The sequence below is a fragment of the Tachypleus tridentatus genome, chromosome 7, assembly GCF_004210375.1.
Source record: "Tachypleus tridentatus isolate NWPU-2018 chromosome 7, ASM421037v1, whole genome shotgun sequence".
Taxonomy (NCBI): Eukaryota; Metazoa; Arthropoda; class Merostomata; order Xiphosura; family Limulidae; genus Tachypleus; species Tachypleus tridentatus.
This window is the reverse complement of record NC_134831.1, coordinates 78,622,922-78,640,148: the sequence shown is the minus strand read 5'-3', so window position 1 is coordinate 78,640,148 and position 17,227 is coordinate 78,622,922. Positions and strand designations below refer to the sequence as shown.

General features: G+C 35.2%; 1 protein-coding gene across 3 annotated transcripts in view; it reads right to left on the bottom strand.

Moving 5' to 3' along the window:
* LOC143256040 (rap guanine nucleotide exchange factor 2-like) overlaps positions 1–17,227 on the bottom strand; it is a 146,420-nt gene that overhangs the window by 69,068 nt on the left and 60,125 nt on the right. For 2 of the 3 annotated variants that reach the window (XM_076512632.1, XM_076512635.1), the window contains one exon: positions 6,790–6,865. In XM_076512632.1, coding sequence (XP_076368747.1) covers positions 6,790–6,865 — 76 coding nt within the window. Of the gene's footprint in view, positions 1–6,789; positions 6,866–7,255; positions 8,295–17,227 lie in introns of those variants that run through there. The other variant, XM_076512634.1, reaches the window with a different exon arrangement.

The following is a 17,227-nucleotide window of genomic DNA, read 5'->3' as shown; positions in this document are numbered from 1 at the left end:
CCTTAGCTACAACCGAGGCGTTCTTAAGTTACACGAGATGAACTTGCAAAAGTGAGTTTACTGTTCAATTCTAACGTCCGATATTTCAAAGTATACTATACCGAACAGTCAAGACAACCCAAACAGGAGGTGACTGTGAAAGTACGACCTACATTTCGGTGTGGATGCACAATCTATGTCTTAACATCCGTTCGCCAGTCTCATATGAAGAATAATTAAATAATAATCAGATGAATAGAAATAGAAATCAGGAGAGCAAATAGTGACAGCTCAAGCCCACAACGTCCCACATCTGTATCATTGTTCAGTGTCTACAGACGGTTGTGGGAAGGTGACTGCTCTCCAAAGTAACAGAAAAAAAAAATAATGCACTACCACTTGATAGTAATAAACTTACCTCCTGAAGTTGGCATTCCAGCCCCCATTATGATGGTAAGGCACTAATTAGTAGCTCGATAGACAAATTATACTAGTATAAAGGGCCCCAACCAGCTATTTAAAGTAACTAGTATAACTCTCAACCGTCACTTGTAAATAAAAGTTTATTACAGATGTACTGTCTAAAGCAAGTATCACAGCAAAGAACAAAAACTGGTGCTAACTCGCAGTGACAGATTAATTCCAGTAACATATAATTCCACCACCTATAACCTGTGCTGAAGTTTAAGATATTATTGGTGACGGACTAATTATCAGTAATTGTTTTGTTCTCTCTCTATCATACACTAACACACACATACATACACAAACATCTCCACAGTTAAAAAGCTGCTTTATACATGTACATTACGTTCAACGAATACTTAAGTACAAAAAAAACTTAATACACGCCTCATTTCCTCTTGTATACATAAATGTTCCTTAATCCCTAACATATAACACAATGTTTTAAAAAGAAAATTAGTTGTAAGAACTCATAAAAAAAAAAAAAGACAAACGACGGCGAAAAAAACCCAAAAACAAATGCATGTAGGGGAATGAAATAAAAGGATTTCACTTATGTATTTTTCACTCCCGAGAATTTGTAACAAGAATTTCGGCCCAAGAGTAAACCGGCATATCCATTCCTAGTGATTGTATGGTAAAAGTAATCAATTATGTATTACAATAAAAAAAAAAGTGGTAAATTATTTAGTATAATAAGATATTGAGGACACGCACATCTTTGTTTAAAGTGAAAATAAAAACGTGGTATTGTGACAGATTACCATTTAAAGGGCGTCTGATATATTAATATGTAACTAGGAGGAAAACTCGTGTTTCACTAAAGGAACATTTTGTTGTTGTTGTAGCATTTGCATTTGAATGCATACAGTTAATACATTGTAGAAAAAGTGTCGTGTCTCTAATGTCATTAAATTGGTAAAGTAGCATGTCTAGAATACTCATGAATAAGTCTCGGTACGTAATTGTGGTCGAATATGATGGCCGTGTGGGGCGTCTCAATGACTGCGAGGTTAAACATAAACAACTGTAGTATAAAATACTATTTTTCAGCTGAATGGTTTGATCAAAAATGACAAACAGACCACGTATCTCGTAAGAGACATCAGATTTTGGCAAAAAATTGGCGTCAGATATGAGAAGGAGAAAGGACAAGTCGATCCATTCACATGTTAAAATATAACGGGTGATAATGAAATCTAATTTGCAGTTTTAAAGGATAAGTGTAAAATACTGAAATGGGTAAAATAAAAAAGATAAATAGAATTAATCAAAATTCGGGAGAACTGATAATGTAGGGTGTAAAAATGTAATGGATATTGGAATTTCAACTCAGTACTAATTTCCAAAAACGTTTTTCGCGGCATTTAAATTCACTGGTTCCTGTTAATGTACAAATGATTCTTTGGATTCATTCACAGGCTCTTAGAATTACTATTTCAGTTCATTTTAGCTGTACATAATACAAGCTCTACGCCTACTTCTAACTAATCAAACCAAAAAAGTTTCGGGTTTTTACAAGCGCAAATTCATTACATCAGTAACATTCTCTTAGAGTAATGTGGAACTTTTTTTTTGCTACAGAATTACCAGAACAATTGTATTTAACTTCCTATTATTTTGGAAAATATTCACTTCATACATTATATACTCATATGTTAAAAATAAACATTCGAACAAACTAATATTGTAGAAAAAATTATGTAAATATTTTTTTTTTGTAAAACATCAGATGTAACATTTCAGATAAGTAAATAAACATACAACTTTTCTGTAACGAGGTACACTCTTTCTCACACTCACTACAAAATTAGTTTTCATTTGGAAGCATCTTAACTTGTTTTGAATTGGTATGAAAAATTACTTGCTTTATACAACTCAACATGAGAGGAAACACCGATAGGATTGTTTATTCACGTGAAAATTTCATGCAGAGATAGATACCTGCGCATAGGCAGTTTCTAATTTCTGAATGAAGAGAAAACAGGAGAGGGTAACTTATCAATAGCACAGTCACTTTTTGGGCTTCTTCCATCTGAGCAAACAGAGGGCTTCAACTGCCACACTTATAATGCACACAGAACCCCAAAGTATGGAAAGCATTTCTGCAGAAACGAATCGAAAACCGTGAATCCTTGGAATAACAGTCAGGGCAAGCTAATCACTGTCCTGTTATAGCAACATAAGATTAAAAAAGGAGGTAAGCTTCGGACGAACAGAAACAAGTATTACATTTTAGATTTAACAGCTTCTATTGTATAAAATTTGGTTTTATTCGTCAATAACAAATGTTGTTTAATTTAAATAGAAGGATTTTTCACAGTTTCCTTGTGGTTAAGCCCAAAGCGACATATTGATATATATTCGCTCCACCCACCAAGGGTATCAAAACCCGACTTGCCTCTGAGCCACCAGGGGAATGACTTTTCACAACTGATAAACATCGTTACAAGGTCCAGTTGTCTGTAATTTAAAACATTTTATCTTTAACCTTTTAAATAAAAGTTATATAAGTTTTTCTCAGTTCCTTAGAACATTCACCTTCAACTATTCAGGAGCACTGTATCCCATCTTTACATTATTCAACACTTATGAAAAACAAAAGTTTTACCTTGCAGTATTTCGGTAATTTTGTTAGGGTAGATAACAACAAAAAAGTTGAACTACTGTTATTTATAACTGACCAGTTCTTACAGATATCTTAACCGTTTGAGGCCCAGCATGGCCAGGTAGTTAAAATACTTGACACGTAATCCGAGAATTGTGGGTTTGAATCCCGTCACACCAAACATGCTCGCCATTTCGGCCGTGGGAGCGTTATAATGTGACGGTCAATCACACTATTCGTTGGTGAAAGAGTAGCCCAAGAGTTGGCGGTGGGTGGTGATGACTAGCCGCCTTCCCTCTAGTCTTACAGTACTAAATTAGGGGCGGCTAGCGCAGATAGCCCTCGTGTAGCTTTGCGCGAAATTTAAAAACAACCAACTTAACAGTTTTCAGTTACCTTCCTTCCTTAACACAGTAAGTTACATGCAAATATGCGTAGCAACTTCGTGGAGAGAGATTTCAAGTTTAATATATTTGTGTTAGAAGGTTAAAAAAATTAAACATTTAAAATCATTTAGCCCTTTTGACAACCCAAGTATGAAATATTTTATATAACGAGGGAAGGTTAGAACTCAGATGGAAAATAGACAACGTCCTTTGACTTTCTTTATAACTTTAGTCATAAGGTACGTTGTCTTTATCCTTAACAAAATACTTTGAAATGTAAAGTAGTACATTTTGAAATAGGTTTACTCTTCAATATAAATATATTCTAAAAGATCAAATTAAAGATAAGTACAAAGTCGGTATTTCTTACAGTTGGAGATTTATGTATATACTTGTATATAATCTAACAAAAAAGTACATTATATATATTTTTAATATTATTATATTACTTCATTTCAAATTGTATTGCAAAAACTCCATTACTAGCAATATTATAATGAAGGGGGTGACGACTGTGCTCAGTGAACGTATCCGTCTTCAGAGCCTACTACAGATCTCCAAGTTGCTACACAGGAAATCGGTTACCTTACCCCGTCACACTTTCAAAGGTCAAGGTCAGTACGGTATTTATGAGATGGAAGTAGAGTTTATGCTTTTTGTTTTTTCTTACTTCCTAAGTTCATTTGAATTGTTTTGACATTAAAATCACCACTTTCGTGATATTACTCAGCATGAAAAACATTGATAAAACACTACTAATTTCCCCCAGAATGGGTTAAATAACCCCCAGTAATAAAATCATTATTTTCAACAGGAAAACAGCGCCACCAATATGGAGAAGGATGCACCTGTCATACCAGACCCGTCGTAATAAAATAGGTTCAACAAATTTTAATGTATTGTGCTTTTTTAAGTATCTTTGGCCCATTATCTCTTGTTCAATCTTCATATACCGATTCAAATTTAATTATTTTTATTTTCTTTATATTCAAGAAAGAATAAAATTCTGTTCAGTTAGCTATTACAATTACGGTAAATAGTACAGTTATCGTTCTGTGTATTACAATTACGGTAAATAGTACAATTATCGTTCTGTGTAATACAATTACGGTAAATAGTACAATTATCGTCATACTTTGCAAATCAATCCTTAGTTTTGAAAAATTAATATTGTCACAATAATATCGTTACGTACGCGTTCTGAGTAAAAGTTTTGTTCAAAATTCATTTCCAGTTGCTCACATCGTAACACAGGAGCAGTATTAAAACAGTTTATCAATGAGAAATGTCAGGAGCAGTATTAAAACAGTTTATCAATGAGAAATGTCAGGAGCAGTATTAAAACAGTTTATCAATGAGAAATGTCAGGAGCAGTATTAAAACAGTTTATCAATGAGAAATGTCAGGAGCAGTATTAAAACAGTTTATCAATGAGAAATGTCAGGAGCAGTATTAAAACAGTTTATCAATGAGAAATGTCAGGAGCAGTATTAAAACAGTTTATCAATGAGAAATGTCAGGAGCAGTATTAAAACAGTTTTATCAATGAGAAATGTCAGGAGTTTATCAATGAGAAATGTCAGGAGCAGTATTAAAACAGTTTATCAATGAGAAATGTCAGGAGCAGTATTAAAACAGTTTATCAATGAGAAATGTCAGGAGCAGTATTAAAACAGTTTATCAATGAGAAATGTCAGGAGCAGTATTAGAACTGTTTATCAATGAGAAATGTCAGGAGCAATATTAAAACAGTTTATCAATGAGAAATGTCAGGAGCAGTATTAAAACAGTTTATCAATGAGAAATGTCAGGAGCAGTATTAAAACAGTTTTATCAATGAGAAATGTCAGGAGCAGTATTAAAACAGTTTATCAATGAGAAATGTCCTTCTCAAATAAAAAAACAAAACTGGGAAAATAATGTAATTATGAACTACTTTAACACGTTTTTCTTATTAATACGTCAAATGGCCACTAGGCCCTTAAATCCGACCCCACGGGAAATAATGCTCGCACAAATACTCTTAGTTAATTGTATTATAATATCCACCATAAAGTTCACAATGGATTAAACAGTCATGGTGAAAAGTCTGTGCAATAATAACAAAAAACAACAACAAAAGATTTAAAACATTGACATGCGTGTGTCACGTCATTACGTGGAAATATTTACCTTTAAAATAAGAGTTAATGGCTATGATATAAAAGTACAAAATTGCAACACTTACAGAAATTTTCGGAGTTTACGATAATATTAGTTTGAAGGAGTGCTTTTTAACCTCGTGCGGACATGAACGGCGTGTCTCATATCCCCTAACTTAAGAAAAAGTAATTCAAATAGCTTATAATCGGTAAAAAAAAACACACATTATCCGCTGTATCTGGTACTACGGTTTGTATATTTTATTCCAATACTCGGTTACATATTTACGTATTAACTACATCAAACACAGACAGGCGGCGGAAGAAACTTGAACTGGGAAACCACTGACGATTGTGGGCAACTTATTTTCTAGGTTAACACTAAATTTGAAGTTGAAATAGCGGCACTGCGTGATAATTACATGCAAGTCTCTAATCCCCTATTTACATGGACACTTCGTTACTGAGTCCAAAGTTGGGGAGCAACTTATTTTCTAGGTTAAAACTGAAAGCAAAGTTGAAACAGGGACCTTCAGTGTTTTGCTTTCTTTAAAGTGGTAAATCTTAAACAGTTTCATTTAAACATAGTATATTGCGATACGACTTGCTTTTTTATTTATCAACGTAATGTTAAAAACATTCTACTGGTTTGTCCTACTTCATACATTTTACTACAAATATGTGATTTAATGGCGCGAGTGGGGTGTGTGTGGCCTCAAATTATTCAGAGGTGGCTTAAGAATTATTGATAAAGATAATATTTTAAAGAGTATAGTTATTACGTATCTGATGTTGAAAATGTGGAAAAAAATTTTTTTTTCCAACAGTAATTCAGTTTCGAGTTTTAAAAAGGAAAGAATATTGCTTACATTATATTACGAGTTTACAAAAACCTAACTTGACGATAAGGTTTGTTATCTATGATTATGTGTTTAATATATATGCAAAAACGGCTCGTTTGGGTTGAGAAAATATTTTACATAGAAGAGCGAACAACGTTTCATCGTCAGAAATGAACGAAGAAGGTCGAAACGTTGTTCGCTCTTCTATGTAAAATATTTTCTCAACCCAAACGAGCCGTTTTTGCATATATATTTCTCTACAAGTGAGTTTTCTCGACATCACCGATTATGTGTTTAACTAAGCCAACAAAATTAAATACGCAGAAGGGGATAATTATAGATAAAATAGGCTAATCGGAAACACTTACCCTTATCATTTCGGAAGATTCCAAAATAAGGCATTCATTAACCCGACGTCCATCTGTTGCAGTTCTCTTCCCAAAACTTTAAAAAAATGAAAAGTATTTTATGAAGAAAATACGATATACAACACCACAGGAAACAAGCACACAGTAATGAAACCTGCTTTGGGTTAAAACTGATCTACTTATCTGAAAGGACAGGGTAACCAAGGTGGAAAGAATTGGCATATGGAAAGGACTAAGAAATGAAAAAATATATAAAAACAGAAAAATCCTCTGGACGAAGTTTCACTGTATTACACAAATAAAACACTTTGTTTATCATATGTCTGAAGGTTAACATTTAATGAAAACTGTTAAAACGTTTTTGTTTTAACTTAACCTTTACATTATGACCTTCACTGGAGCAACTTTTTAACATCATCGTTTTCAGTCTTATAAAAATAAATGGTAAAAACAAACCATACTTAACCTTTGGAACCGTTCGTTGTTCCTCAGTTCCATTATAACCTCATTCATGGCTTTCCTCGAAGGAAACATCTCGAATAATTCAGTTATCTTTCCGACAAAGCGTGAAACTGGAAGCGATCATTTTGTTTTAATAAAGAAGATTATCTCAAAAGTGAAGTCGATATTCACAAAAAACAACAAAACTGTAGCGACTTACTCTGAAATCGTATAAATAAAGTCGTTTTCGAAAGGATAATTCAAATTAGATTTGAGAAAGTTACTTGTTCAGTGAAACGGGAATGAATTCACGGTGGTATGTACAACATAGGCCGTACCGTCACCTCACTGGGAAACTTATAAACACATAAGCAGTATTATTATTCTTGATATATTTACTAGCGCTTCGGAAACGTTTCATTGCATATCTTCTCAAATATATACATATACATTTTTTATATACGTTTTGAAAGACGATGACTCCGCAGTGAGATCTAGCTGACAATGTTGTGGGAATACCCCACGCCTTCGGTTGAAGGGCCGTTATATTTCAAACGTCCCAGGTGGCTATCGTAGCTCTAAACTCGTATACTGTTCGTTGTACTGAGGCTTAAGCCTAACGAACACAAAACTTTACCGGTGGCTTCAGTTAAGCACTGATAACGAACGAATATCGGGGCACGTGAAAAAGGATTCTCCTACCATGACAGTGCACGTTTTCCAGACCAAGGACAAACGCACGAACGTTTTTGTTTTTCTCACACTTTCTACGTGGTAACACAGATACAAAATGCAGATTAACACAAATAGAGAGCCACAGAAATTAAAAGCACGTGAATAGGCTGAAGTAGTTTAGCTACAGGTGATCGGGAAATACATAGAACTTGATCAGATACGAATATCCGGAGAAACACATATTAGTTTATACTCGACAAACAGCGACGTTGGAAAAATATACGTGATCCAGGTACCAGTACCACAGTCTACAGCGGTTTTACATTCAAGATCAGAGACACCATAGGACTAGCTAACTGCCCGGAATGGTCGCCAAAACAGTCGCAACCCAACTGAGTGAGAGGAGAGACGACCCGCTTGGTTTGCCTGGGGGAGCCGTCAGAGAATGGAACAGCTGCATAATCCATTCTCAACCCCCAAACATTCTATATGTAGTATTTCCACCTTTGTTGTGCATGGGTAAATTGCAAGACGATTTACGTTACACCTCTATCAGTTCCAGCTGTCAGCTGCTTACACGTATGCATAACGCACATCTACAGAGTACAGTAACACTGAAACACATGTACGACCTTTATAATATTATAGTATTAAAACGCAGAATATAATATTTTCGTAGTTTCACGTCACAATTTCGATGAAAAATTATATATATTGTCACTGAAGTACGAAAACAATTTTATCTAGTCCTTTTAAGTCTAAAATACAGTACAAACACACAAAGTAATGGTAATGTGATATAAATGTTACCCATATAGAAATCAACTTTACGATGTTAAATTTAAAGAAGTTATTAGTACATGTAATGACAGAATGTATGGTACATTACATCAGTATAATCACTAATAATGAAAGACGTGTTTATGTTAATATCCAACTGTACAGAACTTGAGAAGCTTACACAGTCTCATTTCAACCAGATTCAGTTGATTCGCTGTGAGGGCGTTATAAGATACCGTCAATCCCACTAATCATTGTTAAAAGAGCAGGCATGAGTTGGCGGTGGGTGGTGATGACTAGCTGTCTTCCCTCTTCTTTCACTGTTGATTTATGGACGGATAGCGTAGATAGACCTCGTGTAGCTTTGCGCGAAAATTAAAATCAACCAAACCAAGTCGCTGTCCGCCTACCGGTAAACTTAATCTTTATAGAAATGTATAAATTGTATGATGAAGTACAATGGATAATTAATGTAATAATAATAATAATTCATCAACTATTATAACTTAAAACACAATACAGTTCAGTTATGATTAAGACAAACGTTACCCACTGACGCAAATATAAAAAATAATAAATGGTTAGCTAAAATTCCTGGTCTATCAGGTTCTTGAGAAATTCAACTATATAAAATAATCTTAGAATAATATTTTGGTAGTCATGGAAATAAGATCAGTAATCCGTGCACGTTCTGCCATTTGTTGGTTGTTAAGATACAGTCAATTAATAAGAACGTGCTTAGAATGTGTTCACGTTTTGCTTTTAACGTTTAAATATTAACCGTCTACCATGAAAAATACATTTTCTATGAAAATGAAGCCTTCGAATAAACGTGATACATAATAAACAAGTCCATATTGTGTTTATGAAACACCTGTCCCCCTACCGTTGTATTGTCCCTACCTTCAAATTTAATGTAGTATCTGCTGTACAAATTAAATGAGTATCCATTCAGTCTTCACACACGATATCCGCAAGATTGAGCCGCATTTGTTCTATGTACCAGTGATCTTTTGACCTTTACCTTTCACCTATAACCTTCAAAAGCTAATCGCGTCGATAACTGTGTATGCAGTAACTGATGTATATCTGTTGGTTAAAATCTGCTCATGCAATTTTGAGATGTCCTGCCCATCTGGCTGGAAGTGAACGGACGGACAGGAGCAAATTAAGCTTCGGTCTGCTTCGCAGTGAAGGGGGGAAGGGCGTGACGCATGAAAATAAGTCACGTAAAATTCTTATCAAACTCCAGATAATAAAAGCAAAGATTCAGAATAATTTAAAAGCTGAAAGTCGAAGAAATATTAATAACATGATACATTGCATCTACACAAGTTTTTATATCATATTCACAAAAACCCAGTTAAGAGAAATAAGTATAATACAGAGCTCAAAATTAACCATGTGTCTGACGATAATAATCAAACATAGTGGTATTTGTAGCATAAAAAACGAGGGACAAATAAAATAATACAGTATTTACATTTTATGTAGTTTGCACATTATTCATACAATATTCATTATTAACGCTATTCTCCAAAATTTAAAGTCGTAAATGTTTCCATTTATCCTGAAAATTATACAAATACTTCTAAAATTGATATGGAACATTTGCTTCATCAGTTTTTCTTACTTTTGAAAAGGTATCGAAGAACATTAAACTAATTTTAGAAAACCAATCTTTTCTCAGCGATAAGATATATTAATAACTGATGCAAGTGTTCTTCTCAATGGTACGAATGGGAATAGGAAGTTTATTATACATTCAGATAGTGATATAAGGCCTATCCTCTCATCTCATGGTTGCACAACTACCATAGATCATAAACACTCCTTATGTGCATATTTAATGTAAAACCTTTAGAAAGTAAATATAAAACAGACACATGGCAAGTTATTACTGACGCAAAATTCAAAAAGAATTTTGATTTTACCTAATCTATAGTCCTAGCGGAAATTACTTTAAATATTCAAACTTTTGTTTACATCATCACGTGAACGGATGGGTTTATCAGTGTCGCAAACAGTAAAAAAAAAAACAAACAACAACAATAAAACTATAACAACAAAAAGCGTTTCGATAAGAAAAATAATTCTTAGAAGTATTGTATTTATTGGATTATGAATCCTACTTAACATAGAGTTAAATTATCTCGAACTTTTCATGGAATAGATTCCATAGGTTGTCAGAAGCAGGCTTGTTCGATTGTAACTTATTTGTGAAGAAATGTGGTCATCTATGACAAGTTTGTTTGTTTGTTTGTTTGTTTTTTTGGAATTTCGCACAAAGCTACTCGAGGGCTATCTGTGCTAGTCGTCCCTAATTTAGCAGTGTAAGACTAGAGGGAAGGCAGCTAGTCATCACCACCCACCGCCAACTCTTGGGCTACTCTTTTACCAACGAATAGTGGGATTGACCGTCACATTATAACGCCCCCACGGCTGGGAGGGCGAGCATGTTTGGCGCGACGGGGATACGAACCCGCGACCCTCGGATTACGAGTCGCACGCCTTAACTCGCTTGGCCATGCCGGGCCCATCTATGACAAAAGGTGAATACAGCGTATCGTATTTATTAAAATAAATGTATATTAGTAACATATTCTATATGTTTAGAAATTCATATAGCTTATGCTGTTAAGTGTGTATTGCGTAATTCCTTCTTACTCTCTAAATTTGTAGATTTTCGAGGGAAAGAACCAACAATACATGTTTTACGAAAGCTCTAGCGTTATCTTCAAATATTGTTTCCAACTGAACTTTCTAGAATCACGCGTTCATAAACCGACTAGCCAACAGACAGTGTTTAGAATATTGTTAGTTTATAGTATATTAACTGTAACAAACCTCAGAAGTTACAACTGTAATTAACGCTTATCAATCGCGAAACTAGATATTTGACCAGAAACGTCTGTAGATTTCGAACATTATAAATTTAGATAATTAAGTTCAGACATTAGTATTTCTACATTTGATATTTTCGTCGCTGAAAAAATTTACATGTGCTTGACGGCCCCGCATGGCTAAGTAGGTTAAGGCGTTCGACTCGTAATCTAAGAATTGCAGGTTCGAATGCCCGTCGCACCAAACATGCTCGCCCTTTCGGGGGTAGGGGCGTTATAATGGTACGATAAATCCCATTATGCGTTTGCTAAATTAGAAACGACTAGCGCAGATAGCCCTTGAGTAGCTTTGCGCGAAATTAAAAACAAACGACAAAAAAACAATACATGTGCTTGGAGAAACGAATCTATCCAGCCGTCAAGCGAACTGTACCGATAAACTCAAAATTCATTCACTCCTCGTGAAGCGTCGATAAAATATCCAGTTCCAGACCAAATAAAAGACTCAATATTGCTTTTTGAGTTTGTAAAACTTTTGTATATGAATTATTTGTAATAACCATTATTATAAATTATACTAACGTTCATATATTAAAATATATTTCTGTTAAGAAAAAACACAAAAAAATATTATAAATTTGATATATATCGACATTCAATTAACTTCTAACTTAAAATGTCAGGCAATTTGATATCGTCATACGTAACATAATACATCTGAAACTCGTCCAAGATAAATTATGTCATGTAACAACAGTGACGTTGAAGATTATTTTAAATATCATCGTCGGTCAGATTGGTTGAATGTCGCCCAAAGCTACACAAGGGCTATCAGCACTAGCTATCTCTAAAGGCAGCTAGTCAGTACCACTTATCGGCAACTCTTGGGCTATTCTTTAAGCAACGAATATTGAAATTTATCCTCACAATGTAACGCCATCAAACCTGAAACGGCAAACACGTTCGGTGACGAAAGTTCGACCCAGTGAACATCAGATTGCGAGTCCTGCGCCTTAACCAGCAGATCGTACGAAATCCTCCAACCAGAATGAAACTCGGTGATTATTAAGGAAGATGACGAAGTCATTTTGATACTCTACAAAACAATATTGGCCAATAACTCAACTTGTTGTTACAACACTGCCTGTCAAATGCCTTTTTTTATCGTGTTAGAAATGAACTATGCAGGAAAATTATAATGTTCAGGTGTATTTCACATTCATTTTACTTTTCTAAAAGATTCACAATATTTGTCACTTGTAACAGAATATTACCTATATACATGCGCAACTTTGAAACAAACAAATGTAAAAAAAAAACACAAAAGGTCAAAGCATCAAACCACACCACACGTTTCTTCTAACCATCGCAGCACTTAGGCTCAAAGTACCACTGAAACGGTAATTTCCTGTTTGCATCAGAGATAAGCGGTTATCAGACTTGTTAGCTGCAACATGAAAGTTTATGTAATGTCATTCGCATAGTGTGGTCAAAAGTTGTCGAATCCACAAAAAATAACGAACTAACATATAACACGCTAATAATTAGCCTTCCCAGGTACAAGTTTAATCCAACAATAGTTATGAATAAATATATAAAAAAAATTGTCTATTGCAGGGGTTAAAACAAAAATACAACTTAAGATATTTCAGGATAGAATCCGTTCGTTATGTACTGCGATATATTTAAAACGTCATGTTGTCACTTATAGGGGGATCTGGCATGGCCAAGCGCGTAAGGTGTGCGACTCGTAATCCGAGGGTCGCGGGTACGCGCCCGCGTCGCGCTAAACATGCTCGCCCTCCCAGCCATGGGGGCGTTATAATGTGACGGTCAATCCCACTATTCGTTGGTAAAAGAGTAGCCCAAGAGTTGGCGGTGGGTGGTGATGACTAGCTGCCTTCCCTCTAGTATTACACTGCTAAATTAGGGACGGCTAGCACAGATAGCCCTCGAGTAGCTTTGTGCGAAATTCCAAAACAAACAAACAAGTTACTTATGGGCTTTGGGGATAAATCCACTGGGAGGGTGGAGAGGTAACTGCTCCACTCTCCATGCGTATACTTGCCCAAGTTAGAACTAATTTTGTTTGCTCCCTTGTGAAAATCGTTTACACATATCGTATTAACCTGTTAAAATAAAATCTCGAAATTCCTAAAATATTAGAATAATGTCGAACTTAAGTCTCAAAAGTGAAAAAGTTTTGCCTGTTCAAATATTACAGAGAACTACTTTTTCGTCAGAAACACATACCTGCTTATTAATTTAAATAAAATGTGGATACAGATTCCCAGCAAGGAACAATGTGCAAGTTCCTACTGTGATTTGCCAAGCAATATAAAACAAACAAACTTGTAAACTATATATCCGAGTTTGGAGAGGAAAAAAAAAAAAGGAACAACTTTGGAGGAAAACCTCAACCTAGATTTATTTTTTGAATCATATCTAAACCTATATAATATGTATGATACCTTCAAATTATTTCAGTACCTGAATTATCAAACCATCTAAAACATAATTACTGTCACGGTTTAAGATTATTCTTCCGAGGAAGAAAGAATAAAAAAAGGCGGGAACACTTTAATAGATATGTTGCGAGATCCGAGTTTTCAAATACAGGTCACGTTAAAGATATGTTGCGAGATCCGAGTTTTAAAATACAGGTCACGTTAAAGATATGTTGCGAGATCCGAGTTTTAAAATACAGGTCACGTTAAAGATATGTTGCGAGATCCGAGTTTTCAAATACAGGTCACGTTAAAGATATGTTGCGAGATCCGAGTTTTAAAATACAGGTCACGTTAAAGATATGTTGCGAAATCCGAGTTTTAAAATACAGGTCACGTTAAAGATATGTTGCGAGATCCGAGTTTTAAAATACAGGTCACGTTAAAGATATGTTGCGAGATCCGAGTTTTAAAATACAGGTCACGTTTTAAATAAATATATTTTTTTCTTTCTTTCAGGTGACAAGAACAATACCACGAGAATATATCTTTGATACACAACTCTTAATAAAACTCCAAATATTAACAGTCTACCGAATGTCATGTGACAACGTTTGTCTTTCTTAACTTATACGTTCATACCTCTACGACTAAAAATGACAGAGAAGGGGGGGGACGAAACAATACATCTTTTGCTTGGACTCAAGCCCCCTAATTTCCTTTACTACATAACTCTTTTAAGATCTTACTTAAAACTATGTTACATTGTAATTATGTCCGAATTATTTTGAATAGTAATTGCTCCCTGGTGTCCAAGCCCCGAATTTTTTCGGTAGGTAGCGAAACCTCTATATATTTAACGGGCATACATATTCGTAAATGTTTGCGATTTATCTAAATAACCTACAACTGTCTACAAGAAAGAAGCTTTTCTGTATCTCCTACACTGTAAATAAAGTTTCTTTAAGCGTTCTTCTATTATAGGTGATGGCGTGTGTGTCAGGAAACGCGATTTCCTGCAGACCTGAAATTTACTTTCTTGTAACGAACGGGACATCCGGTCTACAGGAGGAAACAAAGCAAAGTTAACTCAACCCGGTATTCTTTATCTGATGTTCTTGTACCATGGGACGTGAAAAGTAGTGACTAGTAAGGGGAAGGAGAAAAGGAGAGAGAAGGGATGGGAGTTATAGCGAGGTGAAAGTTATACGACTTGTTTGTTTTATATATCACAGCTATTTAAGTAAGGGAATTAGAGTAGGTAAGTAGGAGACAGGTATCTACTTCCTGACTTCCACTGCCCTATCTTCTGTTCACTTACATGGTAATTATTTCAGTCGCACGCTTTCTTCATAACTCTTTACTCCAAGGATTCAACATATAAACCCACCAAATGAATCTGTTGAAAGGTTAATGAGGTCACATGCCATTATGACCTTACATGTTTTTGACTTAGTACTGTTCAATTTCTTTAATGTATGGGGAAAAAAAGATTCAATAGTCACCACTAACACGTTTATTGAATGTTTTAAAATACACACACATTCTGTATTAAGTAAATTCTTACAAAACATGAAACCATGACTACAAACTGGGCCCGGCATGGCCAAGCGCGTTAAGGCGTGCGACTCGTAATCTGAGGGTCGCGGGTTCGCATCCCCGTCGCGCCAAACATGCTCGCCCTCCCAGCCGTGGGGACGTTATAATGTAACGGTCAATCCCACTATTCGTTGGTAAAAGAGTAGCCCAAGAGTTGGCGGTGGGTGGTGATGACTAGCTGCCTTCCCTCTAGTCTTACACTGCTAAATTAGGGACGGCTAGCACAGATAGCTCTCGAGTAGCTTTGTGCGAAATTCCAAAACAAACAAACTAGACTACAAACTGTCACTTGAATGCTAAATGAAAGTTGACATACTGCAATTATAAATGTGTAAGAATAGTCTTAATATTCAAAGGAAAGGAGATTTTAAGAAAATAGCACGTGAAGTTGGATATAGATCCACGCTAAATGAATTAGTTACGATACTCATATAACTAGTGATAAATAATTAAAAATCCAAGCTTAGGGAGATCGAAGTTAGTAAGTAGAATATTTTAATAAATTCCAAGTCTCTGTTGCCTACGGTTAACATTTAAAGTTGTTTGAGGAAATTTTGTTTAGTAGTTTGATCGAGTCTTAAAATTGTACCTTTAAATGAACAACTCTTCATTCATCTCCACGTGCAAGATTACAAGACACACATACACACGTCTGTAGGAAATTAGCCGCAACCAACAGAAGGAAATTAATTCGTTCAGATACAGTAACCAGTATATTGATGGTAATGGACATTTTCCTTCAGTTACATTAATTCGGCCCGGCATGGCCTAGCGCGTAGGGCGTGCGACTCGTAATCCGAGGGTCGCGGGTTCGCGCCCGCGTCGCGCTAAACATGCTCGCCCTCCCAGCCGTGGGGGTGTATAATGTGACGGTCAATCCCACTATTCGTTGGTAAAAGAGTAGCCCAAGAGTTGGCGGTGGGTGGTGATGACTAGCTGCCTTCCCTCTAGTCTTACACTGCTAAATTAGGGACGGCTAGCACAGATAGCCCTCGAGTAGCTTTGTGCGAAATTCCCAAAAACAAACAAACAAACAATACATTAATTCAAAGTGCTTGCAAACTCATTGTCATTTTACGCAATTACAACCAAATTGCGCTCTCTATCATTTTAGTACCCAATAAATAATTTCTCTTACATTGTTACTAATAACAACGAAACATTACACGAAGTAACGTTTACTGTGTTGCGAGAAAATGAAATCAATGGTGGAAATATGTGTTTTTATTATTTTAGAAGATCCTTTTGTCATTATGACAAAGCGAAATAAACATCTTACGATGTTATTAATATCCTCTTAATAATTAAGTAAAAAGGAGATTAGAGCCCATTTGTTATCTTATGATATCATGATATAAAGGTCAAATCACGGTCATCCTGCCTGTCCCTTGTTTGAATAGTTTTATAATTCACCAGGTTCAAAGCGAAATGTTTTCGATTTCGAAAATTATATAAATTTATGAAAAGCCCGTAAGCAACGTTTCTATGGTAATATCGTTGCGTACCACAATATTTGCATTGGCATATTTTTTATATCACGTTGATAGTTTCAAAGAGTATATGACTGATCTTGATTTCACCTTTGTATGATAATGTAACAGGTAGGTTATTTAGGGGGATGAAGGTATTTACTATGTCTAAAGATTTACAACA